We start from the raw sequence: 24676 nt of genomic DNA on the forward strand, positions 1-24676 counted from the left end.
GCACTCTGAGTCATGGAAAGATCTGGTGATAACTGCTGTATATGAGATGAAGAAGACAACTGAGAGAGCAACTTAGTGGAGAGGAGACCCATGAAAATCAGATTAGGCAGAAGGGGGTCAACATCAGGGTGAGACATTATCTGGTCACTGCGGTAGATGGAAGAAGCCATGAGAGACTGAGCCCCTGCAGGAGGAAAACTACAGAGAGCATCGCAGGATGGAGAAGAAAGTCCTGAGACAGGTTGGCTCATGTCTGGTGGGACGTGGTTCTTGGGATCCTTGCAGCTTCCTCTGGACAGGGAGGTCACGTATGTCCACGGCTCCGCTGGTCCAGGAAGCCACCTCAGATGTCACCTCCAGCAGCTCAGTTCTGCCTTTCCACTCCATCCCCAGCACCGGACGCAATGCCTGGTTCAACCTCCTCCAGTTCTGGAGGAAAAACAATTTCCAGCGCATGCACCACGTCATGGAGGAGAACTTCCACCAGCTGGGACCGATATACAGGTAAGTGGAGGCTCTGCTCATATCCTCATGATTTCCAGTTATAATAATGGGTTCCATCACCTTGGTGGGAAGAATAGTGCTCTTTGCTATGCAAATTTTCCGGAATCTGCACTGAAGGCTCCTATGTGACGTAAGCAAATATTGTACAAGATGATGAGGATTATTATGTCACATCTTGTGCAAAGAAATCACTGGACATTACATACGATATTTACATCCCAATCATTCGAGCGTTGTTATTTTATACACCTTAGAATTCATCGTTTTCTCAATGATTGCAAGGCGTCCAGGCCCTGAGGAGAAAAGCTGCCCAAACCATGACTCCCTCACCATGCTTCAGAATGAGACTGTTGTGCAGTGGAGTCTGGAGGGTACAGAACAGAAGTATCTGGAGGAGGACAGAGGGGTCTGGAGGGTGACAGAGGGGTCTGGGGGAGGACAGATGGGTCTGGAGGGTGACAGAGGAGTCTGGAGGGTGACAGAGGAGTCTGGAGGGTGACAGAGGAGTCTGGAGGGTGACAGAGGGGTCTGGGGGAGGACAGAGGGGTCTGGAGGGTGACAGAGGAGTCTGGAGGGTGACAGAGGAGTCTGGAGGGTGACAGAGGAGTCTGGAGGGTGACAGAGGAGTCTGGAGGGTGACAGAGGGGTCTGGAGGGTGACAGAGGAGTCTGGGGGAGGACAGAGGGGTCTGGAGGGTGACAGAGGAGTCTGGAGGGTGACAGAGGGGTCTGGAGGGTGACAGAGGGGTCTGGGGGAGGACAGAGGGGTCTGGGGGGGGACAGAGGGGTCTGGAGGGTGACAGAGGAGTCTGGAGGGTGACAGAGGGGTCTGGAGGGTGACAGAGGAGTCTGGAGGGTGACAGAGGAGTCTGGAGGGTGACAGAGGGGTCTGGGGGAGGACAGAGGGGTCTGGAGGGTGACAGAGGAGTCTGGAGGGTGACAGAGGAGTCTGGAGGGTGACAGAGGGGTCTGGAGGGTGACAGAGGAGTCTGGAGGGTGACAGAGGGGTCTGGAGGGAGGACAGAGGGGTCTGGAGGAGGACAGAGGAGTTCAGAGGGTGACAGAGGGGTCTGGAGGGGGACAGAGGAGTCTGGAGGGTGACAGAGGGGTCTGGAGGGAGGACAGAGGGGTCTGGAGAAGGGCAGAGGGGTCTGGAGAAGGACAGAGGGGTCTGGAGAAGGACAGAGGGGTCTGGAGGGTGACAGAGGGGTCTGAAGGGTGACAGAGGATTCTGGAGGAGGGGACAGAGGGGTCTGGAGGAGGGGACAGAGGGGTCTGGAGGAGGGGACAGAGGGGTCTGGAGGAGGGGACAGAGGGGTCTGGAGGAGGGGACAGAGGAGTCTGGAGGGGACAGAGGAGTCTGGAGGGGGACAGAGGAGTCTGGAGGAGGACAAAGGGGTCTGGAGGAGGGGACAGAGGGGTCTGGAGGAGGGGACAGAGGGGTCTGGAGGAGGGCATAGAGGGGTCTGGAGGGTGACAGAGGGGTCTGGAGGGTGACAGAGGGGTCTGGAGGAGGGCAGAGGGGTCTGGAGGGTGACAGAGGGGTCTGGAGGGTGACAGTGGGGTCTGGAGGGTGACAGAGGGGTTTGGAGGGTGACAGAGGGGTCTGGGGGAGGACAGAGGAGTTTGGGGGAGGAGAGAGAAGTCTGGAGGGGGACAGAAGAGTCTGGTGGAGGACAGAGGAGTCTGGAGGAGGACAGAGGAGTCTGGAGGAGGACGGAGGAGACTGGATGGGGACAGAGTAGTATGAAGGAGGACGAAGGGGTCTGGAGGGGGACGAAGGAGTCTGGGGGGAGGACAGGGGGGTAGAGAAGTCTGGAGAGGGACAGAGGGATCTGGAGGGGGACAGAGGGGTCTGGAGGGTTACAGAGGAGTCTGGAGGGGGACAGAGGGGTCTGGAGGGGGACAGAGGGGTCTGGAGGGTGACAGAGGAGTCTGGAGGGGGACAGAGGGGTCTGGAGGGTGACAGAGGGGTCTGGGGGGTGACAGAGGGGTCTGGAAGGTGACAGATGAGTCTGGAGGGGGACAGAGGGGTCTGGAGGACAGAGGAGTGTGGGGGAGGACAGAGGAGTCTGGATGGGGACAGAGGGGTCTGGAGGAGGACAGAGGAGTCTGGAGGAGGACAGAGGAGTCTAGGGGAGGACAGAGGAGTTTGGAGGGGGACAGAAGAGTCTGGTGGACGACAGGAGAGTCTGCAGGGGGACAGAGGAGTCTGGAGGGGGACAGAGGAGACTGGAGGGGGACAGAGTAGTATGATGAAGGACAGAGGAGACTGGAGGAGGACAGAGTAGTATGATGGAGGACAGAGGGGTCTGGAGGAGGACGAAGGGGTCTGGAGGGAGGACAGAGGGGGTAGAGGAGTCTGGAGAGGGACAGAGGGATCTGGTGGGAGGACAGAAGGATCTGGAGGGAGGATAAAGGGGTCTGGAGGAGACACAGATAAATTTGAAAAAGACAGAGACAGAGAAGAATCTGGATCGGACACAGCAGTCTAGCAACAGTTTATTTCTTTCTACCAAATGATGAACCCATGTTCTGTACCACAATGAACCTACAGTATATGGTGGAGGACAGAGAACTGCCGGCTGATTCAACTTTCTCAGATCAGCTGTTTTTTTTTTGACTGACATAATACTGAAATCTGGGGCAGTCCACGAGCAAAGCAATGATGAGGACGGAGCGTGGTCTCTGGGCACATGTGACATTATCTTGTAAAGGATTCTAAGTTTCTGCTGTTCTGTGACTGAAGAATCAACTTGTACAAGCCATTGAATGCTCATGGCCATAAGCAGTCCCTTAGATGTCTGTGTTCAGACACTTAGATGCCCAGGTGCAGACCTTTGGATGGCCATGTTCAGGCCCTTAGATGCTCATGTGCATGGTACCTGGATGGACATGTTCAAGCCCTTAGATGCTCATGTGCATGGTCCCTGGATGGACATGTTCAAGCCCTTAGATGCTCATGAGCAGGCCCATGGATGGCCATGTTCAAGCCCTTAGATGCTCATGAGCAGGCCCATGGATGGCCATGTTCAGGCACTTAGATTCTAATGAGCAGGCCCATGGATGGCCATGTTCAGGCCCCTGGATTCTCATGAGTAGATATATAGATCCCCACATTCATGTCCCTAGACGGCTGTGTGCAGACCGCTGGATGCCAGTGTTCAGGCCCTTAGATGCCAATGTGCAGGCCCCTGATGTCCATGTTCAGGCCCTTAGATGCCAATGTGCGGACCCTTAAATGCCCATGTGCAGGACCCTGGATGTCCATGTTCAGGCCCTTAGATGCCAATGTGCAGGCCCCTGATGTCCATGTTCAGGCCCTTAGATGCCAATGTGCAGGCCCCTGATGCCCATGTGCAGGACCCTGGATGTCCATGTTCAGGCCCTTAGATGCCAATGTGCGGACCCTTAAATGCCCATGTGCAGGACCCTGGATGTCCATGTTCAGGCCCCTGATGTCCATGTTCAGGCTCTTAGATGCCAATGTGCAGGCCCCTGATGCCCATGTGCAGGCCCCTGATGTCCATGTTCAGACCCTTAGAGGCCAATGTGCGGACCCTTAAATGCCCATGTGCAGGACCCTGGATGTCCATGTTCAGGCCCTTAGATGCCAATGTGCAGGCCCCTGATGTCCATGTTCAGGCCCTTAGATGCCAATGTGCAGGCCCCTGATGTCCATGTTCAGGCCCTTAGATGCCAATGCACAGGCCCCTGATGCCCATGTGCAGGACCCTGGATGTCCATGTTCAGGCCCTTAGATGCTCGTGTGCAACCATTTCCTATACTCACACTCTGGTGATGCTGAGATAAATTGTTCTCCTTAAGCTGCAAATCTAGGGAGAAGGGGCGGAGGGATCGCTAACATGTCCAGTTTACTATAATCACCTACTGTAATCAGGAGTTCCACTACTTTACTGCCTTAACTGTAAAGAAACCTTTCCTAAACCTCCAACCTTAGCATTACCTTTCCTCCACACATATCTCATTCCTTTCGACGGAATTGACATTTGCTATTGTTTTGTTCATTATTGCACTTTGCAGTGATGGCAGGTTCACTGCTTGTACTGAAGAGAATCCTCTTCTACATTGTAAGACTTCCTTTACTTAAAGCACAATAGATGCCCTCTCACAAACTTTCTCACTCTCTCGGAGATGCCACAGCCTCACTGCTCTTACTGTAAAGAACCCCATCAGCATGATTGTCAGTGTCATATAGAGTTTCCTTCTTTGCAGGGAGAACTTGGGGACGCACAGCAGTGTGAACATTATGCTTCCTCAGGACGTTGCCCGACTCTTCCAAGCTGAAGGTGTCTTTCCTCGTAGGATGACCATCGATGCGTGGGCGACCCACAGGGAGATGAGAAACCACAAATATGGTGTATTTCTGCTGTAAGTGCTAAGTCAGTCTCATTATTGGGCACCAATAGGAGCCGGTGTACATCCACCACTAGGCCGATATGGTGGCCAGCTGGGTGATCACCCCATAGTTCAGCTTCTTCAGGTCTATGACTTATGAAGACTTCTGGTGACTGGGAATTGAGTGGGGGAGGGTCTACAATGCCCAGGACACTATAGACTTCACCATAGATTAGGACATGCGGTGGAGGAGAAGTCCCCATCAGTGAGATCAATGTTTGTGTCTGCACAGGAATGGGGAAAGCTGGAGATCTGACCGAATCATCCTGAACAAGGAGGTTCTGAGCATGGCTGGGGTCAAGAAGTTCATGCCCTTCCTGGACGAGGTCGCCACAGACTTCATGTCCATGATAAAACGGCGACTAAATAAAAATACCAGAGGAGCCCTGACTGTGGACCTGTACGCGGACCTCTTCAGATTCACACTGGAGGGTGAGTAACACCATAAATACTCAGCTATAACCTGGGCATCTTCTACTATATACTGACCATGCTGGTATAACCTGGGCATCTCCTGTAGATAATTATATATGTACAGCTGGAATAAGTTATACATCGTCTTGTATATAGTGATATGGACCATGCTGGTATAACCTGGGTATCTCCTGTATATAATTATATATGTACAGCTGGAATAAGTTATCCATCTTCTGTATATAGTGATATGGACCATGCTGGTATAACCTGGGTATCTCCTGTATGTAATTATATATGTACAGCTGGTATAACCTGGGCATCTCCTGTATATAATTATATATGTACAGCTGGTATAACATAAGCATCTTCTGCCTTATCATTTTCATTACTGTGTATTTGCCCCCATCTTGCAGCCAGCAGTTATGTCTTGTATGGGCAGCGTCTTGGACTCCTAGAGGAACATCCAAATCCAGAATCACTGCGGTTTATTAGTGCTGTGGAGACCATGATAAAGACCACCCTCCCGCTGCTCTACTACCCCCACCAGCTAATGCGGCTCTCAGACAGCAGTATATGGAATGAACATATGAAGTCCTGGGATACTATATTTGAGCAAGGTGAGCCTTCATACATGTCCTTCAGAATTAGCAGAAATGAGGGAAGTTATAACCTGTACTCATTCCATCACCTCCTCTGTATGCCCTCTCCCTCCCCAGTACGTACCATCCTCCGTCCCCTCCCTCCCCAGTATGTACCATCCTCCATCCCCTCCCTCTCCAGTATGTACCATCTTCCGTCCCTTCCCTCCCCAGTATGTACCATCCTCCCTCCTCTCCCTCCCCAGTACGTACCATCTTCCGTCCTCTTCCCTCCCCAGTATGTACCATCCTCCGTCCCCTCCCTCCCCAGTATGTACCATCCTCCCTCCTCTCCCTCCCCAGTACGTACCATCTTCCGTCCTCTTCCCTCCCCAGTACGTACCATCCTCCGTCCCCTCCCTCCCCAGTATGTACCATCCTCCCTCCTCTCCATCCCCAGTACGTACCATCCTCCGTCCTCTCCATCCCCAGTACGTACCATCCTCCCTCCTCTCCCTCCCCAGTACGTACCATCTTCCGTCCTCTTCCCTCCCCAGTACGTACCATCCTCCGTCCTCTCCCTCCCCAGTACGTACCATCCTCCCTCCTCTCCCTCCCCAGTACATACCATCCTCTCCCTCCCCAGTATGTACCATCCTCCCTCCCCAGTACATACCATCCTCCGTCCCCTCCCTCCCCAGTATGTACCATCCTCCCTCCTCTCCCTCCCCAGTACATACCATCCTCTCCCTCCCCAGTATGTACCATCCTCCCTCCCCAGTACATACCATCCTCCGTCCCCTCCCTCCCCAGTATGTACCATCCTCCATCCTCTCCCTCCCCAGTACGTACCATTCTCCGTCCCCTCCCTCCCCAGTATGTACCATCCTCCGTCCCCTCCCTCCCCAGTATGTACCATCCTCCCTCCTCTCCATCCCCAGTACGTACCATCCTCCGTCCTCTCCATCCCCAGTACGTACCATCCTCCCTCCTCTCCCTCCCCAGTACGTACCATCTTCCGTCCTCTTCCCTCCCCAGTACGTACCATCCTCCGTCCTCTCCCTCCCCAGTACGTACCATCCTCCCTCCTCTCCCTCCCCAGTACATACCATCCTCTCCCTCCCCAGTATGTACCATCCTCCCTCCCCAGTACATACCATCCTCCGTCCCCTCCCTCCCCAGTATGTACCATCCTCCCTCCTCTCCCTCCCCAGTACATACCATCCTCTCCCTCCCCAGTATGTACCATCCTCCCTCCCCAGTACATACCATCCTCCGTCCCCTCCCTCCCCAGTATGTACCATCCTCCATCCTCTCCCTCCCCAGTACGTACCATTCTCCGTCCCCTCCCTCCCCAGTATGTACCATCCTCCGTCCCCTCCCTCCCCAGTACGTACCATCCTCCATCCCCTCCCTCCCCATTACGTACCATCCTCCGTCCCCTCCCTCTCCAGTACGTACCATCCTCCGTCCCCTCCCTCCCCAGTACGTACCATCCTCCGTCCTCTCCCTCCCTAGTACGTACCATCCTCCGTCCTCTCCCTCCCCAGTACGTACAATCCTCCGTTCTCTCCCTCCCCAGTATGTACCATCCTCCGTACCCTCCCTCCCCAGTACGTACCATCCTCCCTCCTCTCCCTCCCCAGTATGTACCATCCTCCCTAGTATGTACCATCCTCCCTCCTCTCCCTCCCCATTACGTACCATCCTCCGTCCCCTCCCTCTCCAGTACGTACCATCCTCCGTCCCCTCCCTCCCCAGTACGTACCATCCTCCGTCCTCTCCCTCCCTAGTACGTACCATCCTCCGTCCTCTCCCTCCCCAGTACGTTCAATCCTCCGTTCTCTCCCTCCCCAGTATGTACCATCCTCCGTACCCTCCCTCCCCAGTACGTACTATCCTCCCTCCTCAGTATGTACCATCCTCCCTCCTCTCCCTCCCCAGTATGTACCATCCTCCCTCCTCTCCCTCCCTAGTACGTACCATCCTCCCTCCTCTCCCTCCCCAGTATGTACCATCCTCCCTCCTCTCCCTCCCCAGTATGTACCATCCTCCGTCCCCTCCCTCCCTCCCAGTATGTACCATCCTCCGTCCCCTCCCTCCCCAGTATGTACCATCCTCCGTTCTCTCCCTCCCCAGTATGTACCACCCTCCCTCCTTAGTATGTACCATCCTCCGTCCTCTCCCTCCCAGTAAGTACCATCCTCCGTCCTCTCCAGTACGTACCATCCTCCGTCCCCTCCCTCCCCAGTACATACCACCCTCCCTCCCCAGTACATACCATCCTCTGTCCCCTCCCTCCCCAGTACGTACCATCCTCCGTCCCCTCCCTCCCCAGTACGTACCATCCTTCCTCCTCTCCCTCCCCAGTATGTACCATCCTCTGTCCTCTCCCTCCCCAGTACGTACCATCTTCCGTCCCCTCCCTCCCCAGTATGTACCATCCTCCCTCCTCTCCCTCCCCAGTACGTACCATCCTCCCTCCTCTCCCTCCCCAGTACGTACCATCTTCCGTCCTCTTCCCTCCCCAGTAAGTACCATCCTCCGTCCCCTCCCTCCCCAGTATGTACCATCCTCCCTCCTCTCCATCCCCAGTACGTACCATCCTCCGTCCTCTCCATCCCCAGTACGTACCATCCTCCCTCCTCTCCCTCCCCAGTACGTACCATCTTCCGTCCTCTTCCCTCCCCAGTACGTACCATCCTCCGTCCCCTCCCTCCCCAGTATGTACCATCCTCCCTCCTCTCCATCCCCAGTACGTACCATCCTCCGTCCTCTCCCTCCCCAGTACGTACCATCCTCCCTCCCCAGTATGTACCACCCTCCCTCCCCAGTACATACCATCCTCCCTCCTCTCCCTCCCTAGTATGTACCATCCTCCCTCCCCAGTACATACCATCCTCCATCCCCTCCCTTCCCAGTATGTACCATCCTCTCCCTCCCCAGTACGTACCATCCTCCGTCCCCTTCCTCCCCAGTACGTACCATCCTCCGTCCCCTCCCTCCCCATTACGTACCATCCTCCGTCCCCTCCCTCCCCAGTACGTACCATCCTCCGTCCCCTCCCTCCCCAGTACGTACCATCTTCCGTCCCCTCCCTCCCCAGTACGTACCATCCTCCGTCCCCTCCCTCCCCAGTACGTACCATCCTCCGTCCCCTCCCTCCCCAGTACGTACCATCCTCCGTCCCCTCCCTCCCCAGTACTTACCATCCTCCGTCCCCTCCCTCCCCAGTACGTACCATCCTCCGTCCCCTCCCTCCCCAGTACGTACCATCCTCCGTCCCCTCCCTCCCCAGTACGTACCATCCTCCGTCCTCTCCCTCCCCAGTACGTACCATCCTCCGTACCCTCCCTCCCCAGTACGTACCATCCTCCCTCCCTAGTATGTACCATCCTCCCTCCTCTCCCTCCCTAGTACATACCATCCTCCCTCCTCTCCCTCCCCAGTATGTACCATCCTCCGTCCTCTCCCTCCCCAGTATGTACCATCCTCCGTCCTCTCCCTCCCCAGTATGTACCATCCTCCGTCTTTTCCAGTACGTACCATCCTCCATCCCCTCCCTCCCCAGTATGTACCATCCTCCGTTCTCTCCCTCCCTAGTATGTACCACCCTCCCTCCTCAGTATGTACCATCCTCCGTTCTTTCCCTCCCCAGTATGTACCACCCTCCCTCCTCTCCCTCCCCAGTATGTACCATGCTCCGTCCTCTCCCTCCCCAGTATGTACCATCCTCCGTCCTCTCCAGTACGTACCATCCTCCGTCCCCTCCCTCCCCAGTACGAACCACCCTCCCTCCCCAGTACATACCATCCTCCCTCCCCAGTACATACCATCCTCCCTCCTCTCCCTCCCCAGTATGTACCATCCTCCCTCCTCTCCCTCCCCAGTATGTACCATCCTCCCTCCTCTCCCTCCCCAGTACATACCATCCTCCCTCCTCTCCCTCCCCAGTACATACCATCCTCCCTCCTCTCCCTCCCCAGTATGTACCATCCTCCGTCCCCTCCCTCCCCAGTATGTACCATCCTCCGTCCCCTCCCTCCCCAGTATGTACCATCCTCCGTCCCCTCCCTCCCCAGTATGTACCATCCTCTGTTCTCTCCCTCCCCAGTATGTACCATCCTTCCTCCTCTCCCTCTCCAGTATGTACCATCCTCTGTTCTCTCCCTCCCCAGTATGTACCATCCTTCCTCCTCTCCCTCTCCAGTATGTACCATCCTCCGTCCCCTCCCTCCCCAGTATGTACCATCCTCCCTCCTCTCCCTCCCCAGTATGTACCATCCTCCATCCCCTCCCTCCCCAGTATGTACCATCCTCCGTCCCCTCCCTCCCCACTATGTACCATCCTCCGTCCCCTCCCTCCCCAGTATGTACCATCCTCCGTCCCCCTCCCTCCCCAGTACATACCATCCTCCCTCCTCTCCCTCCCCAGTACATACCATCCTCCGTCCCCTCCCTCCCCAGTATGTACCATCCTCCGTCCCCTCCCTCCCCAGTATGTACCATCCTCCGTCCCCCTCCCTCCCCAGTATGTACCATCCTCCCTCCTCTCCCTCCCCAGTACATACCATCCTCCGTCCCCTCCCTCCCAGTAAGTACCATCCTCCGTCCTCTCCAGTACGTACCATCCTCCGTCCCCTCCCTCCCCAGTACATACCACCCTCCCTCCCCAGTACATACCATCCTCTGTCCCCTCCCTCCCCAGTACGTACCATCCTCCGTCCCCTCCCTCCCCAGTACGTACCATCCTTCCTCCTCTCCCTCCCCAGTATGTACCATCCTCCGTCCTCTCCCTCCCCAGTACGTACCATCTTCCGTCCCCTCCCTCCCCAGTATGTACCATCCTCCCTCCTCTCCCTCCCCAGTACGTACCATCCTCCCTCCTCTCCCTCCCCAGTACGTACCATCTTCCGTCCTCTTCCCTCCCCAGTAAGTACCATCCTCCGTCCCCTCCCTCCCCAGTATGTACCATCCTCCCTCCTCTCCATCCCCAGTACGTACCATCCTCCGTCCTCTCCATCCCCAGTACGTACCATCCTCCCTCCTCTCCCTCCCCAGTACGTACCATCTTCCGTCCTCTTCCCTCCCCAGTACGTACCATCCTCCGTCCCCTCCCTCCCCAGTATGTACCATCCTCCCTCCTCTCCATCCCCAGTACGTACCATCCTCCGTCCTCTCCCTCCCCAGTACGTACCATCCTCCCTCCCCAGTATGTACCACCCTCCCTCCCCAGTACATACCATCCTCCCTCCTCTCCCTCCCTAGTATGTACCATCCTCCCTCCCCAGTACATACCATCCTCCATCCCCTCCCTTCCCAGTATGTACCATCCTCTCCCTCCCCAGTACGTACCATCCTCCCCAGTACGTACCATCCTCCGTCCCCTCCCTCCCCATTACGTACCATCCTCCGTCCCCTCCCTCCCCAGTACGTACCATCCTCCGTCCCCTCCCTCCCCAGTACGTACCATCTTCCGTCCCCTCCCTCCCCAGTACGTACCATCCTCCGTCCCCTCCCTCCCCAGTACGTACCATCCTCCGTCCCCTCCCTCCCCAGTACGTACCATCCTCCGTCCCCTCCCTCCCCAGTACTTACCATCCTCCGTCCCCTCCCTCCCCAGTACGTACCATCCTCCGTCCCCTCCCTCCCCAGTACGTACCATCCTCCGTCCCCTCCCTCCCCAGTACGTACCATCCTCCGTCCTCTCCCTCCCCAGTACGTACCATCCTCCGTACCCTCCCTCCCCAGTACGTACCATCCTCCCTCCCTAGTATGTACCATCCTCCCTCCTCTCCCTCCCTAGTACATACCATCCTCCCTCCTCTCCCTCCCCAGTATGTACCATCCTCCGTCCTCTCCCTCCCCAGTATGTACCATCCTCCGTCCTCTCCCTCCCCAGTATGTACCATCCTCCGTCTTTTCCAGTACGTACCATCCTCCATCCCCTCCCTCCCCAGTATGTACCATCCTCCGTTCTCTCCCTCCCTAGTATGTACCACCCTCCCTCCTCAGTATGTACCATCCTCCGTTCTTTCCCTCCCCAGTATGTACCACCCTCCCTCCTCTCCCTCCCCAGTATGTACCATGCTCCGTCCTCTCCCTCCCCAGTATGTACCATCCTCCGTCCTCTCCAGTACGTACCATCCTCCGTCCCCTCCCTCCCCAGTACGAACCACCCTCCCTCCCCAGTACATACCATCCTCCCTCCCCAGTACATACCATCCTCCCTCCTCTCCCTCCCCAGTATGTACCATCCTCCCTCCTCTCCCTCCCCAGTATGTACCATCCTCCCTCCTCTCCCTCCCCAGTACATACCATCCTCCCTCCTCTCCCTCCCCAGTACATACCATCCTCCCTCCTCTCCCTCCCCAGTATGTACCATCCTCCGTCCCCTCCCTCCCCAGTATGTACCATCCTCCGTCCCCTCCCTCCCCAGTATGTACCATCCTCCGTCCCCTCCCTCCCCAGTATGTACCATCCTCTGTTCTCTCCCTCCCCAGTATGTACCATCCTTCCTCCTCTCCCTCTCCAGTATGTACCATCCTCTGTTCTCTCCCTCCCCAGTATGTACCATCCTTCCTCCTCTCCCTCTCCAGTATGTACCATCCTCCGTCCCCTCCCTCCCCAGTATGTACCATCCTCCCTCCTCTCCCTCCCCAGTATGTACCATCCTCCATCCCCTCCCTCCCCAGTATGTACCATCCTCCGTCCCCTCCCTCCCCACTATGTACCATCCTCCGTCCCCTCCCTCCCCAGTATGTACCATCCTCCGTCCCCCTCCCTCCCCAGTACATACCATCCTCCCTCCTCTCCCTCCCCAGTACATACCATCCTCCGTCCCCTCCCTCCCCAGTATGTACCATCCTCCGTCCCCTCCCTCCCCAGTATGTACCATCCTCCGTCCCCCTCCCTCCCCAGTATGTACCATCCTCCCTCCTCTCCCTCCCCAGTACATACCATCCTCCGTCCCCTCCCTCCCCAGTATGTACCATCCTCCCTCCCCAGTCTGTACCATCCTCCGTCCTCTCCCTCCCCAGGATGTACCATCCTCCCTCCTCTCCCTCCCCAGTATGTATCATCCTCCGTCCCCTCCCTCCCCAGTATGTACCCTCCCCAGTATGTACCATCCTCCGTCCCCTCCCTCCCCAGTATGTACCATCCTCCCTCCTCTCCCTCCCCAGTATGTATCATCCTCCGTCCCCTCCCTCCCCAGTATGTACCATCCCCTGTCCCCTCCCTCCCCAGTATGTACCATCCTCCGTCCACTCCCTCCCCAGTACATACCATCCTCCGTCCCCTCCCTCCCCAGTATGTGCCATCCTCTGTTCTCTCCCCTTGTTCTGATCCTTTTCTTGTCTCTGTTTCTGACCTCCTGTTCTGTGTGGTTCTGGATTTGACCTTTTGTTGATGGTTGCAGCGGATCGATGCATCCAGAACATTTACCAGGAGTTCTGTCTGGGTCAGGAGCGAGGATACTCTGGGATAATGGCAGAGCTGCTGCTACAGGGAGAACTTCCACTGGACTCGATAAAGGCCAATATCACTGAGCTGATGGCCGGAGGAGTGGACACGGTGAGGGGCCCGGGGTCCATGCTGTAGTGGTGGTGGAAGCTGCTGACATCGCCCCGTTCTGGTGTCTGCAGGTGTCATACACAGTAAATAAACATCAGCGGGATCATGTGACTGATGAGGTGTCATGTGACTGATGAGGTGTCATGTGACTGATGAGGTGTCATGTGACTGATGAGGTGTCATGTGACTGATGAGTTGTCATGTGACTGATGAGTTGTCACGAGGAAGAAAGGATCTGTACATTGGATTATGGGAGATAATCTGCAGCCCCAGGAGTGTGGCCGCGGCTGCTTCCCCGCTCCCTATTGTGAAGACACGCATCGCAGTGGACCCCATCTACTTGCCCCCACAGACAGCCTGCCACTAATCCTCACCCTCCTTCTTGGGTATCTTATTGTTTTTCCGTCACCTTCCGGCCCTCAGAACGCCCTGACTCTGACCTGTCTTTCCTGACCATCTTGTGTTTTATACTTTGTCCCCTCTACCCGTCACATCTCATGCTGTACCTCCATATAGTGTCCCCTCTACCCGTCACATCTCATGCTGTACCTCCATATAGTGTCCCCTCTACCCGTCACATCTCATGCTGTACCTCCATATAGTGTCCCCTCTACCCACCACATCTCATGCTGTACCTCCATATAGTGTCCCCTCTACCCACCACATCTCATGCTGTACCTCCATATAGTGTCCCCTCTACCCACCACATCTCATGCTGTACCTCCATATAGTGTCCCCTCTACCCGTCACATCTCATGCTGTACCTCCATATAGTGTCCCCTCTACCCGTCACATCTCATGCTGTACCTCCATATAGTGTCCCCTCTACCCGTCACATCTCATGCTGTACCTCCATATAGTGTCCCCTCTACCCACCACATCTCATGCTGTACCTCCATATAGTGTCCCCTCTACCCACCACATCTCATGCTGTACCTCCATATCCTGTCCCCTCTACCCACCACATCTCGTGCTGTACCTCCATATAGTGTCCCCTCTACCCGTCACATCTCGTGCTGTACCTCCATATAGTGTCCCCTCTACCCGTCACATCTCGTGCTGTACCTCCATATAGTGTCCCCTCTACCCGTCACATCTCGTGCTGTACCTCCATATAGTGTCCCCTCTACCCACCACATCTCGTGCTGTACCTCCATATAGTGTCCCCTCTACCCACCACATCTCATGCTGTACCTCCATATAGTGTCCCCTCTACCCGCCACATCTCATGCTGTACCTCCATATAGTGTCCCCTCTACCCGTCACATCTCATGCTGTACCTCCATATCCTGTCCCCTCTACCCGTCACATCTCGTGCTGTACCTCCATATAGTGTCCCCTCTACCCACCACATCTTATGCTGTACCTCCATATAGTGTCCCCTCTACCCGCCACATCTCATGCTGTACCTCCATATCCTGTCCCCTCTACCCGCCACGACTAATGCTGTACCTCCATATCATGTCCCCTCTACCCACCACGACTAATGCTGTACCTCCATATCGTGTCCCTCTACCCGCCACGTCTCATACTGTACCTCCATATCCTGTCCCCTCTACCCGCCACGTCTCATGCTGTACCTCCATATCCTGTCCCCTCTACCCGCCACGTCTCATCCTGTACCTCCATATCCTGTCCCCTCTACCCGCCACGTCTCATGCTGTACCTCCCTATCCTGTCCCCTCTACCCGCCACGTCTCATGCTGTACCTCCATATCCTGTCCCCTCTACCCGCCACGTCTCATGCTGTACCTCCATACCCTGTCCCCTCTACCGGCCACGTCTCATGCTGTACCTCCATACCCTGTCCCCTCTACCGGCCACGTCTCATGCTGTACCTCCATATCCTGTCTCCTCTACCCTCCACGTCTAATGCTATACCTCCATATCCTGTCTCCTCTACCCAGGTCTTGTGCTGTACCTCCATATCGTGTCCCCTCTATACCCCACACTCATGCTTTGTCTTCTCGCCCTCAGACAGCCATGCCCTTACTCTTCTCCGTCTTTCGTGACCATCTTGTGTTTTACGCTTTGTCTTCTCGCCCTCAGACAGCCATGCCCTTGCTCTTCACCGTCTTTCTTGACCATCTTGTGTTTTACGCTGTCTTCTCGCCCTCAGACAGCCATGCCCTTACTCTTCTCCGTCTTTCTTGACCATCTTGTGTTTTACGCTTTGTCTTCTCGCCCTCAGACAGCCATGCCCTTACTCTTCTCCGTCTTTCTTGACCATCTTGTGTTTTACGCTTTGTCTTCTCGCCCTCAGACAGCCATGCCCTTACTCTTCACAGTCTTTCTTGACCCTCTTGTGTTTTACGCTTTGTCTTCTCGCCCTCAGACAGCCATGCCCTTACTCTTCTCCGTCTTTCTTGACCATCTTGTGTTTTACGCTTTGTCTTCTCGCCCTCAGACAGCCATGCCCTTACTATTCTCCGTCTTTCTTGACCATCTTGTATTTTACGCTTTGTCTTCTCGCCCTCAGACAGCCATGCCCTTACTCTTCTCCGTCTTTCTTGACCATCTTGTGTTTTACGCTTTGTCTTCTTGCCCTCAGACAGCCATGCCCTTGCTCTTCACGCTTTTTGAACTTGCCCGGAATCAGTCTGTGCAGAGAGAACTCAGGGATGAAATTAACAAAGCAGAGGCCGCGAACCCTAAAGACTTGAACCAGTTACTGAACCTTATGCCTCTGCTGAAGGGAGCCATTAAGGAGACGCTGAGGTAAGTGATGTCTCTACCACACAACAGATGAACCGACCTCTCAAGTGTCCTTGACCCTCCAGGACATTCCCAGATTTCATGTCCTGTTCTGCACTTCAGGGGTCCCCTCCCCACTCCAATTGACAGTTGGGTGTGGGGGGGATGGGGGGCTAAATCAGCAAAAAATTTGACATTACCAGTGTTAATGGATGCTGCCTGCAGGAGGGTGCAAAGCAGAAGAGTTCATCCTCCACCGACCGGATGGGACATGCATACTGGTGTCGTTTCCTGACAATGTGACCATTAGGTGGCACCTGCTCACTGGATACTGAGATATTTCCTCCTTTTCCTTGTGTCTTCAGGTTGTATCCTGTGGGGATCACAGTCCAGAGACATCTGACCAAGGACACGACGCTCCATAACTACCACATTCCCTCCGGGGTGAGACATCTGCTGTAATGTTTCCTCATTAGGGACAGTAGGGGAGACCGGGCTGGTAGGACAGGGTCACCAGATAGACAGCCCTAAAATTACAGACCAAATTCACAAGATGTGACCTAAATGGACGGTAAAGTCCTAGACTTCTGCCATACTATATAACGCCATAGCCCACATGCCTTAGGCTGTACCCCCATATTCTTTTCCTTCCATATCTCCGTATTGTGTCCCCTCTACCCGCCACGTCTTGTGCTGTACCTGCATATCGTGTCCCCTCTACCTGCCATATCTCATGCTGTACATCCATATCCTGTTCCCTATACCCGCCACATCTCGTGCTGTACCTCCATATCGTGTCTCCTCTACCCACATCTCATGCTGCACCTCCATATCCTGTCCCCTCTACCTGCCATGTCTTGTGCTGTACCGCCATATCATGTCCCCTCTACCAGCCACATCTTTTGCCGTGCCTCTATAATGTGTCCCCTCTACCCGCCACATCTTGTGCTGTACCTCCATCTCGTGCTGTACCTCGATATCGTGTCCCCTTTACCAGTCACGTCTCGTGCTGTACCTCCATATCCTGTCCCCTCTACGTCTTGGGCTGTACCTACTTATCGTGTCCCCTCTACCCGCCACGTCTTGTGCTGTACCTCCATATCCTGTCCCCTCTACCCGCCACATCTCGTGCTGTACCTCTATATCATGTCCCTTCTACCAGTCACCTCTCGTGCTGTACCTCTATATCCTGTCCCCTCTACGTCTTGGGCTGTACCTACTTATCGTGTCCCCTCTACCCGCCACGTCTTGTGCTGTACCTCCATATCCTGTCCCCTCTACCCGCCACATCTCGTGCTGTACCTCTATATCATGTCCCTTCTACCAGTCACCTCTCGTGCTGTACCTCCATATCGTGTCCCCTCTACCTGCCACGTCTCATGCTGTACCTCCATATCGTGTCCCCTCTACCTGCCACATCTTGTGCTGAACCTCCATATTGTGTTCCCTATAGCCACTACATCTCATGCTGTACCTCCATATCCTGTACCCTCTACGTGTTGTGCTGTACCTCCATATCGTGTCCCCTCTACCCACCACATCTCATGCTGTACCTCCATAATGTGTCCCCTCTACCCACCACATCTCATGCTGTGCCTCCATATCGTGTCCCCTGTATGTCTCCTGCTGTACCTCCATATCATGTCCCCTCTATCCGCTACAACTCGTGCTGTACCTCCATATTGTGTCCTCGCCACATCTCGCACTGTACCTCCATATCCTGGGGTCCCCTCTACATGCAACGTCTCGCGCTGTACCTCCATATCGTGTCCCCTCTGCCTCCATATTCTGTTCCCTATACCCACCACATCTCGTGCTGTACCTCCATATCGTGTCCCCTCTACCCACCACATCTCATGCTGTGCCTCTATAATGTGTCCCCTCTACCCACCACGTCTTGTGCTGTACCTCCCCATCCTATCCCCTCTACGTCTTGTGCTGTACTTCCATATCCTGTACCCTCTACCCACCACATCTCATGCTGTACCTCCATAATGTGTCCCCTCTACCCACCACATCTCATGCTGTACCTCCATATAGTGTCCCCTCTACCCGTCACATCTCATGCTGTACCTCCATATAGTGTCCCCTCTACCCGTCACATCTCATGCTGTACCTCCATATAGTGTCCCCTCTACCCACCACATCTCATGCTGTACCTCCATATCGTGTCCCCTCTACCCACCACATCTCATGCTGTACCTCCATAATGTGTCCCCTCTACCCACCACATCTCATGCTGTGCCTCCATATCGTGTCCCCTGTATGTCTCCTGCTGTACCTCCATATCATGTCCCCTCTATCCGCTACAACTCGTGCTGTACCTCCATATTGTGTCCTCGCCACATCTCGCACTGTACCTCCATATCCTGGGGTCCCCTCTACATGCAACGTCTCGCGCTGTACCTCCATATCGTGTCCCCTCTGCCTCCATATTCTGTTCCCTATACCCACCACATCTCGTGCTGTACCTCCATATCGTGTCCCCTCTACCTGCCACGTCTCGTGCTGTACCTCCATATCGTGTCCCCTCTACCTGCCACATCTCGTGCTGTACCTCCATATCATGTCCCCTCTACCCGCCACGTCTCGTGCTGTACCTCTATATCGTGTCCTCTACCCGCCACGTCTCGTGCTGTACCTCCATATCGTGTCCCCTCTACCTGCCACGTCTCATGCTGTACCTCCATATCGTGTCCCCTATACCCGCCACATCTCGTGCTGTACCTCCATATCCTGTCCCCTCTACCCGCCACGTCTCGTGCTGTACCTCTATATCGTGTCCTCTACCCGCCACATCTAATGCTGTACCTCCATATCATGTCCCCTCTACCCGCCACGTCTCGTGCTGTACCTCCATATCGTGTCCCCTCTACCTGCCACGTCTCATGCTGTACCTCCATATCGTGTCCCCTATACCCGCCACATCTCGTGCTGTACCTCCATATCGTGTCCCCTCTACCTCCATATCATGTCCCCTCTACCCGCCACGTCTCGTGCTGTACCTCTATATCGTGTCCTCTACCCACCACGTCTCGTGCTGTACCTCCATATCGTGTCCCCTCTACCTGCCACGTCTCATGCTGTACCTCCATATCGTGTCCCCTCTACCTCCATATCATGTCCCCTCTACCTCCATATCATGTCCCCTCTACCCGCCACGTCTCGTGCTGTACCTCTATATCGTGTCCTCTACCCGCCACGTCTCGTGCTGTACCTCCATATCGTGTCCCCTCTACCTGCCACGTCTCATGCTGTACCTCCATATCGTGTCCCCTATACCCGCCACATCTCGTGCTGTACCTCCATATCCTGTCCCCTCTACCCGCCACGTCTCGTGCTGTACCTCTATATCGTGTCCTCTACCCGCCACATCTAATGCTGTACCTCCATATCATGTCCCCTCTACCCGCCACGTCTCGTGCTGTACCTCCATATCGTGTCCCCTCTACCTGCCACGTCTCATGCTGTACCTCCATATAGTGTCCCCTATACCCGCCACATCTCGTGCTGTACCTCCATATCGTGTCCCCTCTACCCGCCACGTCTCATGCTGTACCTCTATATCGTGTCCTCTACCCGCCACGTCTCGTGCTGTAACTCCATATCGTGTCCCCTCTACCTGCCACGTCTCATGCTGTACCTCCATATCGTGTCCCCTATACCCGCCACATCTCGTGCTGTACCTCTATATCGTGTCCTCTACCCGCCACATCTAATGCTGTACCTCCATATCCTGTCCCCTCTACCTGCCACGTCTCATGCTGTACCTCTATATCGTGTCCTCTACCCGCCACGTCTCATGCTGTACCTCCATATCGTGTCCCCTCTACCTGCCACGTCTCATGCTGTACCTCCATATCGTGTCCCCTATACCCGCCACATCTCATGCTTACCTCCATATTGTGTCCCCTCTACACCCCACACTCTGCTTTCCTCTATAATGGGCACATTTTCACAATGACTGTAATGAATATAAACGGTGGAGGGAGCAATCAGTATGCAGGAGCAGTCAGTAAAGTTAACCTTCTCTCCCAGACCCTGGTGCAGGTCGGTCTGTACCCTATGGGTCGTAGTTCCCACATCTTCCAGGACCCCCTACGTTACAACCCCAATCGCTGGATGCGCAGAGATGACACAAACTTTAAGGCACTGGCGTTTGGCTTTGGATCACGGCAGTGCATCGGCAGAAGGATTGCGGAGACCGAGATGATGCTCTTCCTGATGCATGTAAGTCCTGAGGTGCAGCGCGGGGAGGGGTAAGGAGGCGGCGGGCACCAGGTCATTGAGGGTTCTTCCTCGTTAATATTTCTCCGTCTCGTAAGCCCTGGTTTTATGTTATTCAGTTTTCAACTCCAGACCATGGCTTCAGGATGAAAACAGGTGGGTGGCAGGCTGGTCGTCTCAGTGGTTTTAGGGTGAGGACATGTGGGTGGTCGTCTCGGTGGTTTGGGGCTGAGGACAGGTAGTTGTCTCTGGTTTGGGGGTGAGGACAAGTGTGTGGCAGGTTAGTTTTCTCGGTGGTTTGGAGGTGAGGACAGGCGGGTGGGAGGCTGGTAATCTCAGTGGTTTGAGAGTGAGGACAAGTGGGTGGCAGGCTGGTCATCTCAGTGGTTTTAGGGTGAGTACAAGTGGGTGGCAGGTTAGTTTTCTCAGTGGTTTTAGGGTGAGTACAGGTGGGTGGCAGGCTGGTCATCTCAGTGGTTTTAGGGTGAGTACAAGTGGGTGGCAGGTTAGTTTTCTCAGTGGTTTTAGGGTGAGTACAGGTGGGTGGCAGGCTGGTCATCTCAGTGGTTTGGGAGTGAGGACAAGTAGGTTGTCTCAGTTGGTTTAGGGGTGGGGACAGGTGGGTGCCAGATTGGTTCTCTGGTTTGGGGTGTGAAGGTATCTTTCTGGTTGGAAGCTTTGATCACTGGAGGTTGCTGGGGTTCGGCAGGGTCACCCCATTTCATTTTGCGTTCACTTTCACCCTTGTCCTTAACCCTCCAGATGCTGAAGAACTTTCAGATTGACACCGTTTGCAAAGACGACATAAAGACAGTTTTTGGCTTCATCCTGATGCCTGAGAAACCACCGCTGCTGACCTTCTGCCCGATCTGACCCAGTACCACCTTACCCCACTGCTGTGCGGGACGCAGGGTGGATTGTAAGCTCTTGTGTCCAGCAAGTGAAAGTGTATTCTGTGCTTCGTGAATAAAGAGTAAATTGTGAGCTCTGCCTGATCCCTGATGAACAACAATGGGTGGAGTAAATTCACACAGGGGAGGAGACTGCTTGGGCAGGGGCAGGGGCAGGGCTATCACTCCTAGCTGTGTTCTATCTAACACCCTGTAATGTGAGTGATCACCACTAATTTACTGCCATTACACAGCTCTTTGGGCCATCAACCAGATTTCCAAACCCTGAGTGGTATGGTACCGCTGTGTAGAGTCACACTGCCAGCTAACCCTCACCCACTACAGGAGGGCTGGCAGGGATCCATGAGGGTTCCTGGATGGAAGGCTAAGAAATCGGAGGCAGGAGAGGACAGATCTATGGTAGGATCCTGGGGCAGTGTGGGCTGTGATCTATAGGATCATCAAAAGAAAAAAAAAAAAAAGGGGGTGTGGGAGGCTGATATACAGGTAGTCCAGGTGGAGGAGGCAAGTAATACACAGCTGGTCCATGGAAAAGGAAGGGGGGGCTCCGATCCATAGGGGCTCCTAGAAGAAGGGGTGACTGATATACAGCTGGTCCATGGAGAAGGAGTCTTTCTGGTCCAGAGGCAGTGTGATCTATAGGGGCTCTTGGTAAAGAGGCACTGTGATCTATAGGGGCTCTTGGTGGAGAGGCAATGATCTATAGGGGCTCTTGGTAAAGAGGCAGTGTGATCTATAGGGGCTCTTGGTAAAGAGGCACTGTGATCTATAGGGGCTCGTGGTGGAGAGGCACTGTGATCTATAGGGGCTCGTGGTGGAGAGGCACTGTGATCTATAGGGGCTCGTGGTGGAGAGGCGGTGTGATCTATAGGGGCTCTTGGTAAAGAGGCACTGTGATCTATAGGGGCTCGTGGTGGAGAGGCACTGTGATCTATAGGGGCTCGTGGTGGAGAGGCACTGTACTCTACAGGGGCTCGTGGTGGAGAGGCACTGTGCTCTACAGGGGCTCGTGGTGGAGAGGCACTGTGATCTATAGGGGCTCTTGGTGGAGAGGCAGTGTGATCTATAGGGGCTCTTGGTGGAGAGGCAGTGTGATCTATAGGGGCTCTTGGTGGAGAGGCAGTGTGATCTATAGGGGGCTCTTGGTGGAGAGGTAGTGTGATCTATAGGGGCTCTTGGTGGAGAGGCACTGTGCTCTATAGGGGCTCGTGGTGGAGAGGCAGTGTGAGCTATAGGGGCTCGTGGTGGAGAGGCAGTGTGAGCTATAGGGGCTCTTGGTGGAGAGGCGGTGTGATCTATAGGGGCTCTTGGTAAAGAGGCGGTGTGATCTATAGGGGCTCTTGGTAAAGAGGCGGTGTGATCTATAGGGGCTCTTGGTAAAGAGGCACTGTGATCTATAGGGGCTCTTGGTAAAGAGGCACTGTGATCTATAGGGGCTCGTGGTGGAGAGGCACTGTGATCTATAGGGGCTCGTGGTGGAGAGGCACTGTACTCTACAGGGGCTCGTGGTGGAGAGGCACTGTGCTCTACAGGGGCTCGTGGTGGAGAGGCACTGTGATCTATAGGGGCTCTTGGTGGAGAGGCAGTGTGATCTATAGGGGCTCTTGGTGGAGAGGCAGTGTGATCTATAGGGGCTCTTGGTGGAGAGGCAGTGTGATCTATAGGGGGCTCTTGGTGGAGAGGTAGTGTGATCTATAGGGGCTCTTGGTGGAGAGGCACTGTGCTCTATAGGGGCTCGTGGTGGAGAGGCAGTGTGAGCTATAGGGGCTCGTGGTGGAGAGGCAGTGTGAGCTATAGGGGCTCTTGGTGGAGAGGCGGTGTGATCTATAGGGGCTCTTGGTAAAGAGGCGGTGTGATCTATAGGGGCTCTTGGTAAAGAGGCGGTGTGATCTATAGGGGCTCTTGGTAAAGAGGCACTGTGATCTATAGGGGCTCTTGGTAAAGAGGCAGTGTGATCTATACGGGCTCTTGGTAAAGAGGCACTGTGGTCTATAGGGGCTCTTGGTGGAGAGGCACTGTGGTCTATAGGGGCTCTTGGTGGAGAGGCACTGTGATCTATGGGGGCTCCTAGAAGAAGGGGTGACTGATATACAGCTGGTCCATGGAGAAGGAGTCTTTCTGGTCCAGAGGCAGTGTGGTCTATAGGGGCCCTTGGTGGAGAGGCGGTGTGATCTATAGGGGCTCTTGGTGGAGAGGCGGTGTGATCTATAGGGGCTCTTGGTGGAGAGGCGGTGTGATCTATAGGGGCTCTTGGTGGAGAGGCGGTGTGATCTATAGGGGCTCTTGGTGGAGAGGCGGTGTGATCTATAGGGGCTCTTGGTGGAGAGGCGGTGTGATCTATAGGGGCTCTTGGTGGAGAGGCGGTGTGATCTATAGGGGCTCTTGGTGGAGAGGCGGTGTGATCTATAGGGGCTCTTGGTGGAGAGGCGGTGTGATCTATAGGGGCTCTTGGTGGAGAGGCGGTGTGATCTATAGGGGCTCTTGGTGGAGAGGCGGTGTGATCTATAGGGGCTCTTGGTGGAGAGGCGGTGTGATCTATAGGGGCTCTTGGTGGAGAGGCGGTGTGGTCTATAGGGGCTCTTGGTGGAGAGGCGGGGTGATCTATAGGGGCTCTTGGTGGAGAGGCAGTGATCTATAGGGGGGGTTAGTGCGTCTAGAATGTGGCACGGTGTAGACACAACTGCTCGCCCGAGCCATCAGGTGATGCTGCCCTGGTTCTCAGCGCCCGGCAGAGTCTATCGCAGCTAATTAGAGGGAGACATCTGTTCTGTCCATAACGCTCATTAGATGCAGCAATTAAGCGGGAGCATCTGGTAATGAAAGCAGCCACCTACAGTCGTGGTCAAAAGTTTTGAGAATGACACAAATATTAGTTTTCACAAAGTTTGCTGTTAAACTGCTTTTAGATCTTTGTTTCAGTTGTTTCTGTGATGTAGTGAAATATAATTACACGCACTTCATACGTTTCAAAGGCTTTTATCGACAATTCCATGACATTGATGCAAAGAGTCAGTGTTTGCAGTGTTGGCCCTTCTTTTTCAGGACCTCTGCAATCCGACTGCGCATGCTCTCAATCACCTTCTGGGCCAATTCCTGACTGATAGCAACCCATTCTCTCATCATCACTTCTTGGAGTTTGTCAGAATTAGTGGGTTTTTGCAATTCATCTGATCACTCTTCATAACATTCTGGAGTATATGCAAATTGCTATTATAAAAACTTAAGCAGCAACTTTTCCAATTTCCAATATTTATGTAATTCTCAAAACTTTTGGCCACGACTGTAGACTCTCCCCGGTCCCCCAGATCCAGAACCCCCCCTCCAACAAAGAGCAGAGGACATGCATCCCGGC

At 54.8% G+C, this 24676-nt stretch overlaps 1 protein-coding gene across 1 annotated transcript; it reads left to right on the forward strand.

The window, feature by feature from the left end:
• Nucleotides 1-217: 217 nt before the first annotated feature.
• LOC121001585 (cytochrome P450 11B, mitochondrial-like) lies at nt 218-21379 on the forward strand. Its single transcript, XM_040432742.1, has 9 exons — nt 218-504; nt 4740-4895; nt 5155-5354; nt 5753-5956; nt 13338-13492; nt 16044-16210; nt 16552-16630; nt 20225-20416; nt 21176-21379. Exons 1-9 carry the CDS (start codon nt 218-220, stop codon nt 21284-21286), a joined length of 1551 nt encoding a protein of 516 aa, XP_040288676.1. The 3' UTR covers nt 21287-21379.
• Nucleotides 21380-24676: the final 3297 nt, after the last annotated feature.

This window comes from Bufo bufo, chromosome 5 (genome assembly GCF_905171765.1).
Source record: "Bufo bufo chromosome 5, aBufBuf1.1, whole genome shotgun sequence".
In the NCBI taxonomy this organism is placed as follows: domain Eukaryota; kingdom Metazoa; phylum Chordata; class Amphibia; order Anura; family Bufonidae; genus Bufo; species Bufo bufo.